The following is a 15,925-nucleotide window of genomic DNA, read 5'->3' as shown; positions in this document are numbered from 1 at the left end:
ATGGATGAGTTAGGTGATAACGAAATAAAAGTAGGTAAATTACGCGACATATGATTAGTTGCACCTAAGTCAATGATCCATTTGTCATAAGATATATTTAGTGATGATGTACCTTGAGATTGCAAGGCTATGTTGACCTGCAACTGGGAAGCAAGTCTAATTCCTGTGCTAATAATTCATTAACAATATCATCAATAAAAGATAGAGGATTACGATGCAAAAACCATGCAAACTTTCAAAATTACTATGCAAAGCCATAAGAAATTGAATCAAACGTTGTGATTCCCTATGAATAACATACGATACATGCTCAGTCAAGGCAAGTTGATCCCATAGGATTGTCATGATAGAATAAAAAGTCTTGCTTCAGTGCACGAATATCTGTCTCAAGTTGATATTGTTTGACAAAATTAGACTGTGTAGATAATCAAGATAAGTGATCCTGTACATCCTTTGCAGTATCATATTTTGTCAATTGATCGTCAATCGAGTGTATGACAGAATTATTGATCCAAGTGATAATTTTAGAGTTATCATCTCCCTCCCCATACCTCTCAAGCAGTAGCCTAATTATCAGCTTTGGTGTCAATCGATTTTTGCACCTTAAATATAATTTTTTTTCATAACATAGCTCTAGTAGGAATAATTTTTAATTTCCAATTGCATACTAATAGACCAAAGAGTCATCTTTACAAGTCACCATAACATTCAAATGCAAAATAGAAATGTGAACCACATAACGAAAATAACAAACAAAACGAAAAATCAAAACTCAATATTCGAGGATTGAAAATACCTTAAACTGGCATAAAAAACATAAAACCACAAAAAAGGGTTATTCTAAAATTGGAACTATTACAAGAATCCTTAGAAACAAGGACTGCATTTTCGAGGTATTGTCTGTTTTGGAGCGTTAAGCTCCGTCACGGTTTTATCCTTAAAAAGCACCTCAGGGGTGAAGGGAGGTAGGAATATTTAAACTTCGCTTGACCTCGACTCCTAAGCGATGTGAGACTTATTAGGTGTATTGAACACGTAATGTTTATAAAATTGAATGCATTCATTTGTTTTGAGAATAAGGGTTATTCTAAAATCTACCATAACATGAGTCCTTCAAAAACAATACCTACATCTCACTATGTTCAGGATAAAGTTAAAACTAACAGAAAAAGAATACTCCAATCTGTATACCCTAAAAAGATATATTATAAATACTGAGATAGTTTAATCCGTATACATCGTCGTTAACAAAAAAATAACATCAAATCTAATTGCAGTGATTGAACTGCTGAAAGCAACTTGGCTTGGATCCGCAGCACTACCTATATATCAAGTGTTACGGTGGAGACCACTCGACAATGTTAGTTTCCAAACCATATGTGATAGTAATTACTTGTCATCATCATCGCTTTCTTGCATTTGCATGTTAGTTTCATCAATCACCAGAAAAAAAAAAATAGTGACAACAAATAAATTGAAATAGCGATACCACCAACCAGATTACCAACTTGTAAGGGATTTCAACAGTTAAATTAAGATCCCATTTGGATGAGGAAGCTCCAAGCACATGCAGACATGGAATATTTTTAAAACAAATTGCAAACATAAGCTTCTGATAATTTCACAGAAACTAAAACCAACAATTTGACATATTAAAGAGGCACCTATTTATTTGGTGACATTGACTCAACATACAACTTATAATGTGAGATGACACTTTATAACTGAGCCATGTCTCCAGAAAAAAGATGCGCATTAATTCAAGTCAATCATGGAGTGCTATTAAATGCTGACTGTTAAATCAATTTCAGCTTCATGGTTATTATATGTCAGTACCTTACATTTAAGACGTGAAAAAAATAAATCATAAAAAAAATACTTTTATGATTTTCAATCAATTTTAGTGTGAAATATTTATCAAAATTCTCTTGATTTGTTGAATTAGCCGTAAATATTTTTTTAATGAAGGGTACATAAATAGAATAATAATCATAATTTTTAAGTTCAAAATCCCCAGCTCTAGATATCACCGAGTTAAAAAGAAAAAAAAACCATCGCCAAATCATCTAAGAAAAAAAAAATCCATCATCAAATCACCGAGTTAAATTCCATTTGTAAATGCGACGAAAAGTTAAACGAGGGATCATTTACGAGTATTGATGTTTTCCCCATCTCGTTGATCTATAAAATTAGGTTTGACCAAGAAAGCACACACACTCTCTCTCTCTCTATATGTATGTATGGAAAATTAGACAGCAATATCTTGAAGGAATATAATAATAAATTAAAGAAAGTATTTGAAATGGCATGCATAAATGCTCCATGCACACGCACATGTTGTTGTTTCCCATCCACCATGTTGAGGGAACATTTGCAGTACTATCTATTGGGGTGTTGATGATCAAAACAAAAACTAACGTAAATGCAATAAATAGAGTTTTGTTATTATATGAAAAATGATTAATAGCAAGGAATCTCATAATGATAAGGGAAAACTTTACGAGACAATTTAAAATGTAAAGCATGATAATATGTCGCTACAACTACAACAGACAAACACATCTTAAAATTATTATTAAGCAAGCACTCACACAACACAAGCAGAGATATATAAGAAAGCCAAGTCTAACAACAACATAATTGAGAGTCATTATGTTTCTGTTCATGATTAGTACTTAATTAGACATGCATCCATCTCATTGTTTTTGTTTGAAATATCATATAACAAACCATAATCATACACATATTAACTATAATTCAACACCCTGCATTGTCCATCCCTGTCTCCTGCTTCTGCTTATCCTTACTTTAGTTACTAACCCAAGATGGACCAGCTCATCAATCTCCCACTAGTCTAGCTCCTGTTCTTGCTTTTTGCCATGGCTCTTGGTGCTGAAATAATCAAATTAAAACATTTTTTTGTTTTTCAGAATCTGTATCTTAATAACATCACTATAGTTAAACACTTTCGCCGGTGAATACAAGGTTTTTATTCTTACCAAGACCAAGACCAATAGCCTCCTTTCCTTTCATGATGCGTAAACGCTTGCATGATTCAACAAACATCCTGGTTCACACGAAGAAAATCCATGTTATTCATAAGCCTGTGTCGTGTATATGTGTTCAACCATGGTTCATATTCATTAAGTTTCTAAGATTTTATACCAGAATTGCTTCATTATCATAAAAACACACATTCAATAGGTGCATAATCAATGATGATATAATATACAAGCATTTATTCTGATGCACGTAAACTAGTTTGCTATAGAAAGTTCAATAATGGTGGTGAAGTTGATTTGGAGTGACATAGAGCAGAGGTTAAAGACTTACTCCCATGGAACATCACCGACAAGCATCCAGTCACCATCCTTGTCCTCATAGGTTGGGACATAATCAGAGCTGTTCAAAAGATCCATCAGTTTGCTCTCATTCATGAAATCCTTCATTCCTTGGGATTCACAATTCCCTGCCATTGCATACATACATCATGCACCATTAATTCATAATCATTACAAACCCTAATCATCAACCAAATTATAATCTTCTAAGCGTTATTACATGCATGCAAAAACACAGGCTCGATGATTTACCAATGGTGAAGGAGCTGAACATTTTTCCTAAAGAATCAGAGAGCTCGCGGTAACTCTTATACATCTTCAAGTCCACTTTGCGGAGATAAGGTGCTCCATCCATGCTAACTTTCACAAAGCTTGCATTAGGGCTGTTATTCTTCTCACTCTCTTCTCCAATGCTCTTTTGCACAGCTAACATGTTCTTCCGGAACGACCGCACAGGTGGCCAACCCACCACCTGTGCCCTATGCATTTCATTATTCAATTCATCATTTTCTTATCATCAATACAACGCATCATTAATTATTATATAACCAATTTGCTAAATAAATCAAATTCTACAGATAAGCGTTTCAGAGGCTGAGACCCATATGTAATTCTGCATGAAACATAGATTAATTAAGCACGTAAGAGTTTATGTTTCTGTTTTATTATACTATAATATTCCAACCCTCCTTTTATATATCCTTTATGAAGAGGACTTAGCTATTTATATTCACTGGTGTAGTTTTACCTTTATTAACCCATACCGTGTTTTACAACGCTGCGTAAATGAATCGGCAGAAGAAGAAATGATGCTATGGCCGATGAGGACAAGAAAGGTGTAACTTTTTTTCTGGTGTACTACATATCATCAAAACTTTCAGACATAATTGTAAATTATTGCACTTTTCTCCCTAACTGGCTAGGCAAGTAGAACACGGTTTTGGCATGAACCCGTACGTGATTCCATATTTATCTTGTACGAGAGTTGAGAGCGTCTTATTTTTCCCTTGCATATTAGTGTATAAAGGAAATAAAAATATTTCTTTTGGACAAAACTCACAAAAGTATATTTCTTAATCACTCTCTCACCCCCCTCTCTCTATCACAAGTCCATGTTTTTTCAGTCTCTTTCGTTTCTTTATTCCACCCTCCACGATCTCATCTCTTCCCACCGTTTCTATCTTTCCCACAGACATAAAAAAAGTTCCTTGCTTATTAGCCCTAGACCATGGATTAGTATATTATGATGATATCAGAGCTTTTATTGTTAACTGTGTGTGTGTGTATGGTGAAAGGTAGTTAAGTAGGTGGAAAATAAAGAAGAAATAAAAACATGGAAAAATTTGATAACGAAAAACTTACTTGGCTGGAGGCTTAGCAGGATCTGCAGGGAGAAGGGTGTTGTCGCTGTGTTTATGAGATGGATCTGGTCCAGGGGCTGGTTCCTTGGATGAAAGATTAAGCATCAAATCTACGGTGGCAGTGTGATCCTGAGTTTGAGTCTCAGAGAAACCTCGCTTCCTTAGAAGTTCTTCAGCGTTTCCTCCAGGGAGTCCAAGCCTTAGTTCAGTTTCCTCAAAGGCCATGTTGTCGTTGTTGAGGCCAACCTCCATGAGTTTTCAGTCTCTTATATCAGTGTTTCTCTCTCTAAGCATTCAGTTATTTGTTTGGTATGTGGCAATAATAGTGAAAGATAGGAGGAGGTGGGGGTACTAATGTACTATGCTATAGGGGCAGGGGCAGGACAAGGGGACGTTTAAGGAGGGTAGCGTTTGGGCGTGGTGCCCATTAATACAAGGACGCATGGTGCGTCCTGTCTTTTTAATCCAACATTTTTTAGGGAATGGGTTTCTGACACGTGGAGGAATGTGTGAGCTGGACTTTTCTGTTCATGCTGCTCTTCATGACGACAACGTGATGTTATCTTCCTATGATTGTTCAGTGGAAGAACCGGAAGTGGACACCCCATGTTGCTTGCTTACACCACTTCATTTCTTTATTCATCCTAGGGTTTCGTCATTTCACACACTCACTCACTCACTCACTCCCTTTACGCCTTTTTTTCCATTCTAAATTATTCTTCTGCTTTTCTTCCTGTTTCCCTTCTCAACTCACTTAACTATACCTTTTATAATACTCTTCTTTGCATGCACACACACGCAACATGGATTATTCCATACACCAGTCACTTAACTGTTCATTGAATTGTGATTCCCTTTTTTCATCGTTAGAGGTGAACACCACTGTTCATCTTTGGGTTTAGCCACCGTTATTATTGGCCTTAGATCGATAATCCACCTAGGATCGATAAAAAAGATTCCAAACTCAAGGACTACTCGCTTCCCAAGTGGACTCTTACGTGGATGCATGCGTGAGAAAAAGGACTTGTAATATATTTTACCATCAATAATCAGGAATAGACACATACTAACTCCATATTAATTAAACTCCCTATTCATTCTATGCAGTTAATTCACACAGTGTAATTAATAATTTAAACCTATTCACTATTTATCTAGAGTTGTCAATCAGAGTAACCATACATAGTTAAATCAACCTACATTACTGAAAGTGACGATACTTCACCACTGGTGGTGACAAGAAGATTTTTTGTTTCCAACGTTTTGTTCAGCATGCCTCTATATATAATTAAGCCGAACCCTTTCATTTTTCTCCATCAATATCTATAGCTCGGTAATTATCAAACTTAACCAGTTGGTTCTTTGTGAGGCAGGCATGTTGCCTATTAAGATAACCATATTGTTCAGTGTAGAGAAACAAATAAAACATACAATAAACATCAATAAAAAAATGAAAGACATGTGTGTGGTCATCAATTTATTAGCACTTAATACGATATTTGATGTACATAATTATTACAAGTAAAAGTACTCAATCGCACTTTATAGACAACAGACTAATTTTTTGCTGGGATGTGCCCTTATGTATGTGCTAAAGGAGGTTCATGGTGAAAAAAAAAAAAACATATATATAAATGAAGGTGTGCAATTATTTGACAGGAACAGTTAACTGTTTGTTGTTACTGTGTGTATACATAAAGATTTGAGGTTTGATCGGAGAGGTTTTACTTGAGAATTGCACGCACACATGGTGGCCACGTCCATGTTGCCCCAATTGTCTTCTTCTTTCAACATCTGGGATTGTCAAACTGGACAGTGAGAAAAGAAACTGAAAAGATTGTGTCCAAGATTATGTTAGAGACCTTCTGATCGTGGTGTTGATATTCGAGTCAGGTTAAGAAGTTTCAGACACCCAAATCTTGTTTTGGCAATGGCTTTTAATTTGTGGGATGACTGTGATCCTCATTCACGCAAGTTGAGGGACATCATTTCAAAACAAACCCATTTTGTTATTCAGAGTCTTCTAAATTATCAAGTAGAACCAATATATTAAAGTTCTTATAACTATAATTTCAAAATTTGTTTCTTCTACTTACAGAAAGTTTTCTTTATTAGGTGCAACCTAACATGTTACTATGAACTCTTTTTTAAACGTTACGAATTATATATATGATACGATTTAGAATTTATCATATTTTATTTAAATATCTGCACCACACCTATATATAGGTTTAGTGTACTAAACATGCAAGTTTTATATTCGATTAACCAAAGAGTTTGAACCGTTTTTAGGTTATTCTCTCTTTTTTCCCGTTGCATTGCAAGTTTTCGTATATATATATTTTAAAAGTTGGAATGTTCGTATAGTTTGGAAATCATTATTGAATCCCTACAAACTTAAAAGATGGGTTTAGTCCGAAATTTATCGTATCATGAAAATGGGAGGTGATGGTCAAACATGTGAGGTTTCATAAAAATGGAAGAATATGAATTAGGAAATTGTAGAAGATGAATACCAAAAATGGTGTAAGAGGTGATTTGAGATGAGTTTGCTCTTTTCCCACTTCGCTCTAATTGGGTATAGGAATAAGAGTGGGACCAATATATGTCACATAGTCATGTGGTAAGATTCATCGGAAAGAATTGTTAGGTCCCACGGAAGTGGCCATGTGGGTTTGTTGGCCTTATGTAGTCCTAGGTGTCAAACCCTATCCCATGTGCGCCGCTGTAGGGCACCCCACTCACTCTCTCTCTCTATCCTTTACCTTTTAACCCTTCTGTTTATTCCTATGTACATTTTCTTATTTTACCATTTACAAATAAGAGACACAACAATATAGGGACAAGAGTAATGCTTCGTGTAAATGGGGAAAAAGTTGCACTGTTATGAAACATTTCCCTCACAGTATATAACTTCTTATCCTCAAAATTATAGGCCTTCTTCACCATCCCATAATTATCCATGCTCATATAAAATAAACCACTTTTTCCCATATCTTAGAATCATTTACCATAAATTTATCTTATGTAATTCTGACAACAATTCCATATTCGTGTTCCTACCCCCTTGCCGGACATTGAAAATTTTCGCATCCCCAAAGAGAAACCATGGTACTTACTGGTCACTGTCTAATATAAATAATAGTTTACATTAATTATCTTTTGTATTTCAATAATGTATTAAACTATTTGAATACATTATAAATCATAAATTCATATAATTTTGATATAGCATTTAATTTGGAGAGGAGGAGTTACATCGTACCATCAGTGGTCATTATAGAACAATGATTTATTTTCCTTTTGTTCTGTTGAAATAAATTTGCAAGGAGGACTATATATGAGATATGGTAGATTAATACACTGGGCGGTGGTTAACATTTATATATAATTAACATATATATATATATATATGATATCATACCCAATTTTTTTTTTAAAAAAATGTTTTTTTAAAGAAAAAGAGATTAGACCCAGATAGGGTTCTCGTTTCAGGGGGTTGGGGGCTATCTAGGAACAGAAAAAAAAATCAAAAAGAGATTGCAATCAAGACATAGCATTAAAAATTATTGGCATTTGGTGGTGCAGAGAGAGAGAGAGATCCTAAACCATGATCAAAATATTTTGGCGATATATAATTAATTAGTTTGTTTTGAATGCGTAAAAAGTTGTTCCTTTTCTTGGATCTTGCGTGATCTGAGATCCAATATTGTGCTTTCTTGAGCTCCATGACCAAGTGCAAATTCGATTCCATGTTTACCAAAAGTGTACACACCACCTTAACCATTTTCAACATCGGAACCCCCTTGGTACTAAGAATCTGAGATTTTTGTTTTGTCAATGTTTCACATTCAGTTTGTGTCAGTTCTGCACATGACATTGGCGTAGGGTTAGCTAGCTACGGTCGACTTTAATGTGTTGCGTGAATTTAGCTGTAATGTGAGTTACATTGTTCACTAGCTTAGGTAGACCCAGTATTTCTCAGACATAAATCACATGAATTTGGCCTTCCACAAATTACAGTTGCACCATGTCACTTCTTCCCCTTCGTCATCAAAAACACTATCTCATAACCTAAGTTACTGTCTGTTTCACTACTACTACTAAATCTTCTTACCACATTTCCTGTCCTTCCACTACAATGAATATTAACACACAACTCGATATTACAATCACTTTTTTATATACATTTTTTCAATTTAGATTCATATGATAATATTAATTTATTTATTGTGTTTTTAAAAAAAATTATATATTTTTCAATATGCATATATCTGTATGTTATGTATTGTATAATTTCTATCGTAAAATATAAGCTGGAGAAAAGTGTGCGTTATCCTTTCACTAGAAGGTCTTAAATGGCGAGACGAGGTGAAGGCTAGAAGTAAGGGACAACGATTCAATCCAGCAAATACAAATTGCTTTTGTGAATTGACTTTGTTGTAAGTTTGAAGCCTCTTGCAAAGATCAATAAATTGCCCATTGTTCTTAGTAGAATGACAACACAGATATTTCAATTATTTCATTTGTAATGTTTAGCCCGAATTAGAAATAAATTATGGGCCGCTGTTTCCAATACAAGTAAATTCAATTACACACATATAGAAAAGAAACAAAAGATAAAGTGAAACTACAATTATTTATTGAAATTAAAGAGATTGATGCAAAAGAAAAAAGTTAAACGATAGATAATGTAATTTATCAAAAAACTAGGAGAAACATAAAATGATGTGAAATAAAGTACAAAAAGTGTTGATGGACTCAACTTTTGTTTTTACTTTATTTTCATTTCAACCCATAAATTCTTATTTCCAACTACAGAATACTACATAAAAATATTTTCTTTAAGTCATTGATGGAGACTAGCTATCAGTTTCATTTTAGCAGGTTTCATTTGTCAACCACTTTCTTTTAATCTAAACTTGAAATATAGATTTTACTTAAAAACGTGGTTTTCAGTTTCATTAAACCATGTAGATGTTGATGATGATGAACAATAATTTTATGCAGTAGATAAATGGAATATTGAACATGATGACAGTAGATGAGTAAAATAGAAGTAAAAGTGTGAAGAAGAAAGGGTGAAGCATTGGTTTGAATCAGAATGACGTAGCAATGGATGCGAAACTGGGGGACCAACATTTTTAATTTCTGTGTCTCTGAAAGTGATTTTTTTTCTTTATTATTGTATCGTCAACCTTAATATCCTACTTCTACATGGATCAGAAACTGCCACATTTTGGTTGTCGGTTTGACAAAATATGTGATTTCAACCATCTAAGTTAGTCAAACCCAACATTCACCAAGAACACTACGTTAAGCCATGTTACAAGTTAATTAATGCAAAATAACTTGCTAGTTACGCATTAAGATTTGGTGTATTCATTTTGGGATTCTCAATCTTTAATCCCTATTATTAAAAGGAAAAGATTATTAATATTGAATGCAATGTGTGTACAGATTAAATAGTATTAGATTGTTATAGTAAATTTATCTAATTGTCTCAACTTTATACATAAATATTAAAAGAGTTAAGTATTTATTTTTTCTTAAGTTTTTAGAAAATTAAAATTAGTCTTTTTAAAAAAAAAAAATAGTTCAATTTAGTTCCTCAATACTAAAAATGATGTTTCAAACGTGTTTTGTGATAGATTTAATTTGTTACATCATTCAACACATTTTTGCTTTAATATTAAATGAAAAATGCATTTAAAAAGTCAAATAAACTTACAAAATTTGATTAAAAAAACAAAATTCATGCATTTTTAAAGTTGATAGACTAAATTGGATTAAATTTTGAAAGATAAATTAATTTTCATTTTTACATAAAATTAAAAGATGAAAAACATATTTAATCCCTATTAAAAAAAAGTTAAATAATGGTAACTTATTCGTGATTGCTTTCACATACTTATAATCATACTGATTAAATAATTTGTTAACATATTTCTTAACTAAATAAATAAATAAAATGAACCGATGATAGGCTTGTATAAAAAAGATATCTATTTAATGTGTAACTTAACTTTTATATTTTATTTAATGCGCGAGATAAAATAGATAATAAAGAATGGATAAATAAGGAAGAAATATATTTTTGTATAGGTAATCTTATCGATAAAATCTATAAATAAAACTTATTAGTAAAATTAGTCATTGACTTTCTTAAAAATATTTATCGGAAAAATAGATGTCAAATTTTTGGTTAAATTTGGCAAAATATATTAAAAACCACTGAAAGAATGAGAAGAAGAAGATGAAGAAGAAGAGAAGGAAGCTATAGGAAGAGAAAGAGGAGTTAGAAGAGAACCATGAGATAATAGTTATATATATATATATATATATATATATATATATATATATATTTATAATTACTAGTGAACTATAATAGTCAATAATTATCTATCTATTTTTTTTAATTGTCGATAAAATTTATCGATAAACACTTTATCAACAATTTTTTGAATATCGCTTTTCTGTAAAAAATTGTTATAAATAAAATGTAGCTATTACTTACAAATTTTGCTATCAGTAGTTATGTTTCTTCTTGTAACGACACTTTTACGAGAGGAAAAGCTTCTAAAATTATTTCCGTTGAAAAATAGTTCATAGATTTTTTGTATCAATTAAAAATATAAAAAAAAAATTTATTTTATGAATATATATATATATATATATATATATATATATATATATATATATATATTTTATATATTGCAAATTTTTTACAAAGTTATATAAATCTTAAAGTAATATATATGTTGTTATAGAAATTGAAGAAAAATATATTAAAATTTTAAGAAAAGTACAATAATATTTAAAACTATTAGTACCAATGTTAGTTTTTTTTTTTTTTGAGTTAAAATTTTATGTTGGAAAAAATATATTTAGAAAGAAAAACTCTTAGAAGTTGTTAAGCATGATGCAGGCTGAAGGATGCATTGTATTTTGGATTTTTAATGTTAAATTTAACCAACTTATGATGAACATCAAGTGATTTTGTATTTAGAACGTGGAGCCATGAAAGTCTAAGTGAATATTGTTATGCAAAAGTTTTGATTAGTTAAGAAGGTATATTGAATTATAAGGAGATATCTTTGTAATTTGAATAACTGTGAAGGAAAAGTTGGCACAATATAATCCCTTCATCAAGAGTCTTAACACGGTTTAAATTGGATTTGAGCTAAATCTATAAACAGTATTACTCCTGATGAAATTTGAAAGAAAAGTTGTAATATAAAGGAGAATTAAAGTTAAAGAGAAAACTAATTAAAGATGATTTGTGAATGATTAAAAAATGGAGTTTGGAAAGAGCACGTTAAGTTTAACGGTGCAGCGGCAATGAGAGGTGGAGTTATATTACATCCTTGCTTAATTGTGTGTGCTAGCTGTTGCTGAGAGATATCTCAAAAAGAAGGTGCATTCATAGCATTTCATGCCCTCTGTGTGGCCCAAACAATCAATCACATTCAATGCTTTCGCATCCTGGGGAACAACCAACCAACAAACAACGCTGTAAGAGTGGGGACTACCTTTTTAATTCAATTTAATTTAATTTAATTAATCTTATTTAACTATTGGGCCTTCTTCCTTCACTACCTCCTTTAACATCAAAACAAAAAGGCTTCAATCTTATCACCCACGTGTGGCTCAAGGCCCACATTATACATCGCCATCAAAATTAAATACATCGCTCGTGTGTGTTTTCATAAAACGCCACATAGCCACGCTACATGCCACAACTATGCTTCCAAATTCAACTTCTTTAATCACCGCCTTTTCCAATTCCACAACCCTAATTTATCACTACAACTACAAAAACAAACTCACCCTTCTACATATCTTTTGCTATCAAGTCTTGGGTGCTGTGATTTCGTTTTAAAAAAATGCTTCTGCATGTAGCGTCAGACTTTTGCGTATATCCCTGTTCGCCACTGTTTAACCTTTTTGCTAGCAAACCTAACATCTATGTTGCATGCGTGTATGTGAGTAGGTTTTGAGACCTTTCATAATGCTTTAACTTGTTGCGTGGTCCAACCAATAACCGCCTTCTGTTGTGTCTAGCTTTTTCCTGAAGCTGCGCAAATTAATGTCAAGAAAGGGAACTGTTCATGAACCCTAATATCCTCTCTCTTGCTGGGACTTCGATACGTCTATCACTCAACTACATACATTTTTCCTGCACTCTCATCCAACCCTAATAAATTCATGTTCATAAATGCTATAAATTAAGATTTATAAATATTGAGCGTGTAACAATATACTGATTATTATAATCCCCAGAAAATACTGTACTTTATACTACATGCTTGTAGAATTTCATAAAGTAACATGTAAAACTTTCTATTTATCGGGTGAGTCACCATCTAAATGGCAATTAATCAAAGTAATAAAATTTTACGTCCTTTTACTATATCATTTTTTTGTGTGTGTGAACTCTATAAAGTAGCTTATTCGCTTACTGTGTTTGGTATTTTCATATCAGATACGTCTTCAGTGTCAAATATACACTTAATTGGTGTAAGTAGTAGACATATTTGATTTTGATGAGGATTAGGATTGGATTACATGGCAGCATATCTATCAAACGAGGATGCAATGTTGAGAATTGACCTAATCCACTGGAATTTCAAAGGATGCTATATATTGTAGATTAAGCATATATTATTTATTTAAGTAATGTTAAAAAGGAAATTGCAGTTGGAGAATGTAGAGATAGCATGAACGGGGAGGAAGGAAGGAGGAGTTGAGCATAGCACATGCAAATCCCACGTGGCACGCACCCACTGGCCAACATCCACATGGTCATGCCCATCCCATCAAGGACACCCAAGTGGGTCCCACACCCCTGTCACATGGATTTGTTCTACACAGATCCAACGCTCCCGAAACCACTCCCAAAAGCCCACAGCATCTGAGCCGTCGGTTGCTGGTCCACGTTTGTCACTGTCATTGGCTGTGTTTGTTGCCCCGCTGTCCCCTCCCATTTCGACAACCTGCTTTTTCCTGTCCTTCATGTGACAGACAGTCACATCTGTCATCCGCTTCGACCGTGTGGAGTGGGCCCCACGCTCCCATTGATGCCTTGTCAATCTGTGATTGGTGGTGAAAAGAGCGTGTCACAGAAGAGACATGGTCGGTTAGGTTATCGTCCCTCGCTATGCGCAATTCATGCACCATGAGCATAAATGAGCTACATTTATCGTCCCTCACTAACACGTTCCTATAAAATTGACGAACCACCACCTACTAACTCATGCACCACATCTTTTTTCAATCTTCAATCAATCTCTTCCTACCTCTATTTATATATATATACATATCTCTCTCCTTCTCATAACTCAGAATTTATCAGTTTTTGGACTGGGAATTGAAGTTGTTCATTGACATTTATAACACATATCGTGTGAACCAGTGAAGTAACTGAGATCGAATTCAATGGGGAGCTATGAAACTGAGCTGAATCTTAGCGCCACAGAGTTGAGGTTGGGATTGCCCGGGACTGATGAACCTCAAGAGAAACGTCCATGCAGTGGCTCTGTTATCAGAAGCAGCAACAAGAGATCTTCACAAGAATTGGAAGAGTCCAGGTGCAAAAGCAACGTTAACTCTGATACTTCGGATTCCACAACCACAAGTGATCACGACCAAGACAGTGTCCAACCTGCAAAGTAAGCTACTTATATATTTATATTTATTTTTTTATGTATATATGTAAATATAAGGAATGAAAATTAATGATGAATAAAATGAATGGATGACAGAGTACAAGTAGTGGGATGGCCACCAATTAGATCTTTTAGGAAGAACAGTCTGCAACAGAAGAAGGTGGAGCAGGGCGATGGAACTGGAATGTACGTAAAAGTCAGCATGGCTGGTGCACCTTACTTGAGGAAGATAGATCTCAAGGTTTACACAAGCTACCCAGAACTCCTCAAGGCCTTGCAAAATTTGTTCAAGTGCACATTTGGTAAGAACCAGCAACAACAGATAACTTTTTTTTTTCCAATTGATTTAGCAGAAAGAAAAATAGAAGTTGATGAGATATATGGAATCTTGAGCTAATGAATAACGATCCATGGTTAATTTTGATCCAGGTGAATACTCAGAAAGGGAAGGATACAACGGATCTGAATACGCTCCTACTTATGAAGACAAGGATGGTGACTGGATGCTGGTTGGAGATGTTCCATGGAAGTAAGTGTTTTGTTCTATTTCTTTCTTTCGTTTTATATTCATTTAATAGTTTTTATCATAGCTTATACTACGTTTTTTGTTGTATATTCGGCATCTCATAAGGTGTTTTGGTTTCATTAATTGCAGCATGTTTGTATCCTCCTGCAAGAGGCTGAGAATAATCAAAGGATCAGAGGCAAAGGGGTTGGGTTGTTTATGAGACAATTTGTAAAGGAAAAAGAGGATAATGATGAGGTCTTCAAAGACAATACCCTTTCTGTTGTGATTATGAGAAGAGAACTCATACATAGTTTATCAGAAAAAAATAGACTGATGTTTTATGTATACATTATTTTTCCTTTATTGATTTCAACAGAGGCGGCTTTGAGGTCTGCTTCTTTATATATGTAGTCTTATAAAAAAGTTCAACCGAAATGAAAAAAAAAATAGAAAGAGAAAGAAAATATAAGAAAAGCTAATGTTGTATTGTACAGATCGAGAATATAATAATAATCTCATTTTGTCCTAGTAAGATATGTTTACGGGGGAGAAGTTATTCTTCTGATAGGGCTATGTATCTTTCCGTTTGATTTTAGGTTGTAAATTCAGGAAATTTTGATTTTGTTTATGTTTTGAAAGTTTGAGGATAATTACTCGACTTTGGATGAGCACGAAAAAAAAGGTGCTGTTTAAACACGAGTCAAATATTCCATAAGAATATTGAGAACTCCACCACCATTGTGAGTGGATGAGCACGAACATGAGATAGATTTCAAGTCAAACGATTATAATTCTCTGTCCCAATATGTCAATTACTTAACGGCATGCTTTTTTATAAACCTACTTAACGGCATCAATCAAGAAAAATACACTCAAATTTCAATATCTTAACTTCTGCTATGATTTTGGATTTTCGTTGAAAGAAATTTTCAGAAGCTTGGTTCCATGTATATTTTGATTGATTATGAACAGAAAAGCAAGATGTTCCTTTGTGCAAGATGCATATACACTTTAAATCTGCTACACAGCTGGCCAATGAAGAAATTG

General features: G+C 33.5%; 2 protein-coding genes across 2 annotated transcripts; one reads left to right on the top strand and one right to left on the bottom strand.

The window, feature by feature from the left end:
• Window positions 1-2,544: 2,544 nt before the first annotated feature.
• Window positions 2,545-5,090, bottom strand: LOC114171262 (auxin-induced protein AUX28-like). The gene is made up of 5 exons (XM_028056495.2): window positions 4,704-5,090; window positions 3,594-3,820; window positions 3,334-3,469; window positions 3,000-3,067; window positions 2,545-2,892 (listed from the first exon to the last, which is right to left on the bottom strand). Exons 1-5 carry the CDS (start codon window positions 4,952-4,954, stop codon window positions 2,855-2,857), a joined length of 720 nt encoding a protein of 239 aa, XP_027912296.1. The 5' UTR covers window positions 4,955-5,090; the 3' UTR covers window positions 2,545-2,854.
• An 8,865-nt stretch (window positions 5,091-13,955) lies between these two features.
• Window positions 13,956-15,410, top strand: LOC114174967 (auxin-induced protein 22E). The gene is made up of 4 exons (XM_028059704.2): window positions 13,956-14,373; window positions 14,467-14,672; window positions 14,800-14,899; window positions 15,026-15,410. Exons 1-4 carry the CDS (start codon window positions 14,141-14,143, stop codon window positions 15,096-15,098), a joined length of 612 nt encoding a protein of 203 aa, XP_027915505.1. The 5' UTR covers window positions 13,956-14,140; the 3' UTR covers window positions 15,099-15,410.
• Window positions 15,411-15,925: the final 515 nt, after the last annotated feature.

This window comes from Vigna unguiculata, chromosome 1 (genome assembly GCF_037176805.1).
Source record: "Vigna unguiculata cultivar grain cowpea cultivar isolate G323 ecotype 2 chromosome 1, ASM3717680v1, whole genome shotgun sequence".
Lineage (NCBI taxonomy): Eukaryota > Viridiplantae > Streptophyta > Magnoliopsida > Fabales > Fabaceae > Vigna > Vigna unguiculata.
The sequence above is the reverse complement of the archived record's forward strand: the minus strand, read 5'-3'. Positions and strand labels throughout refer to the sequence as shown.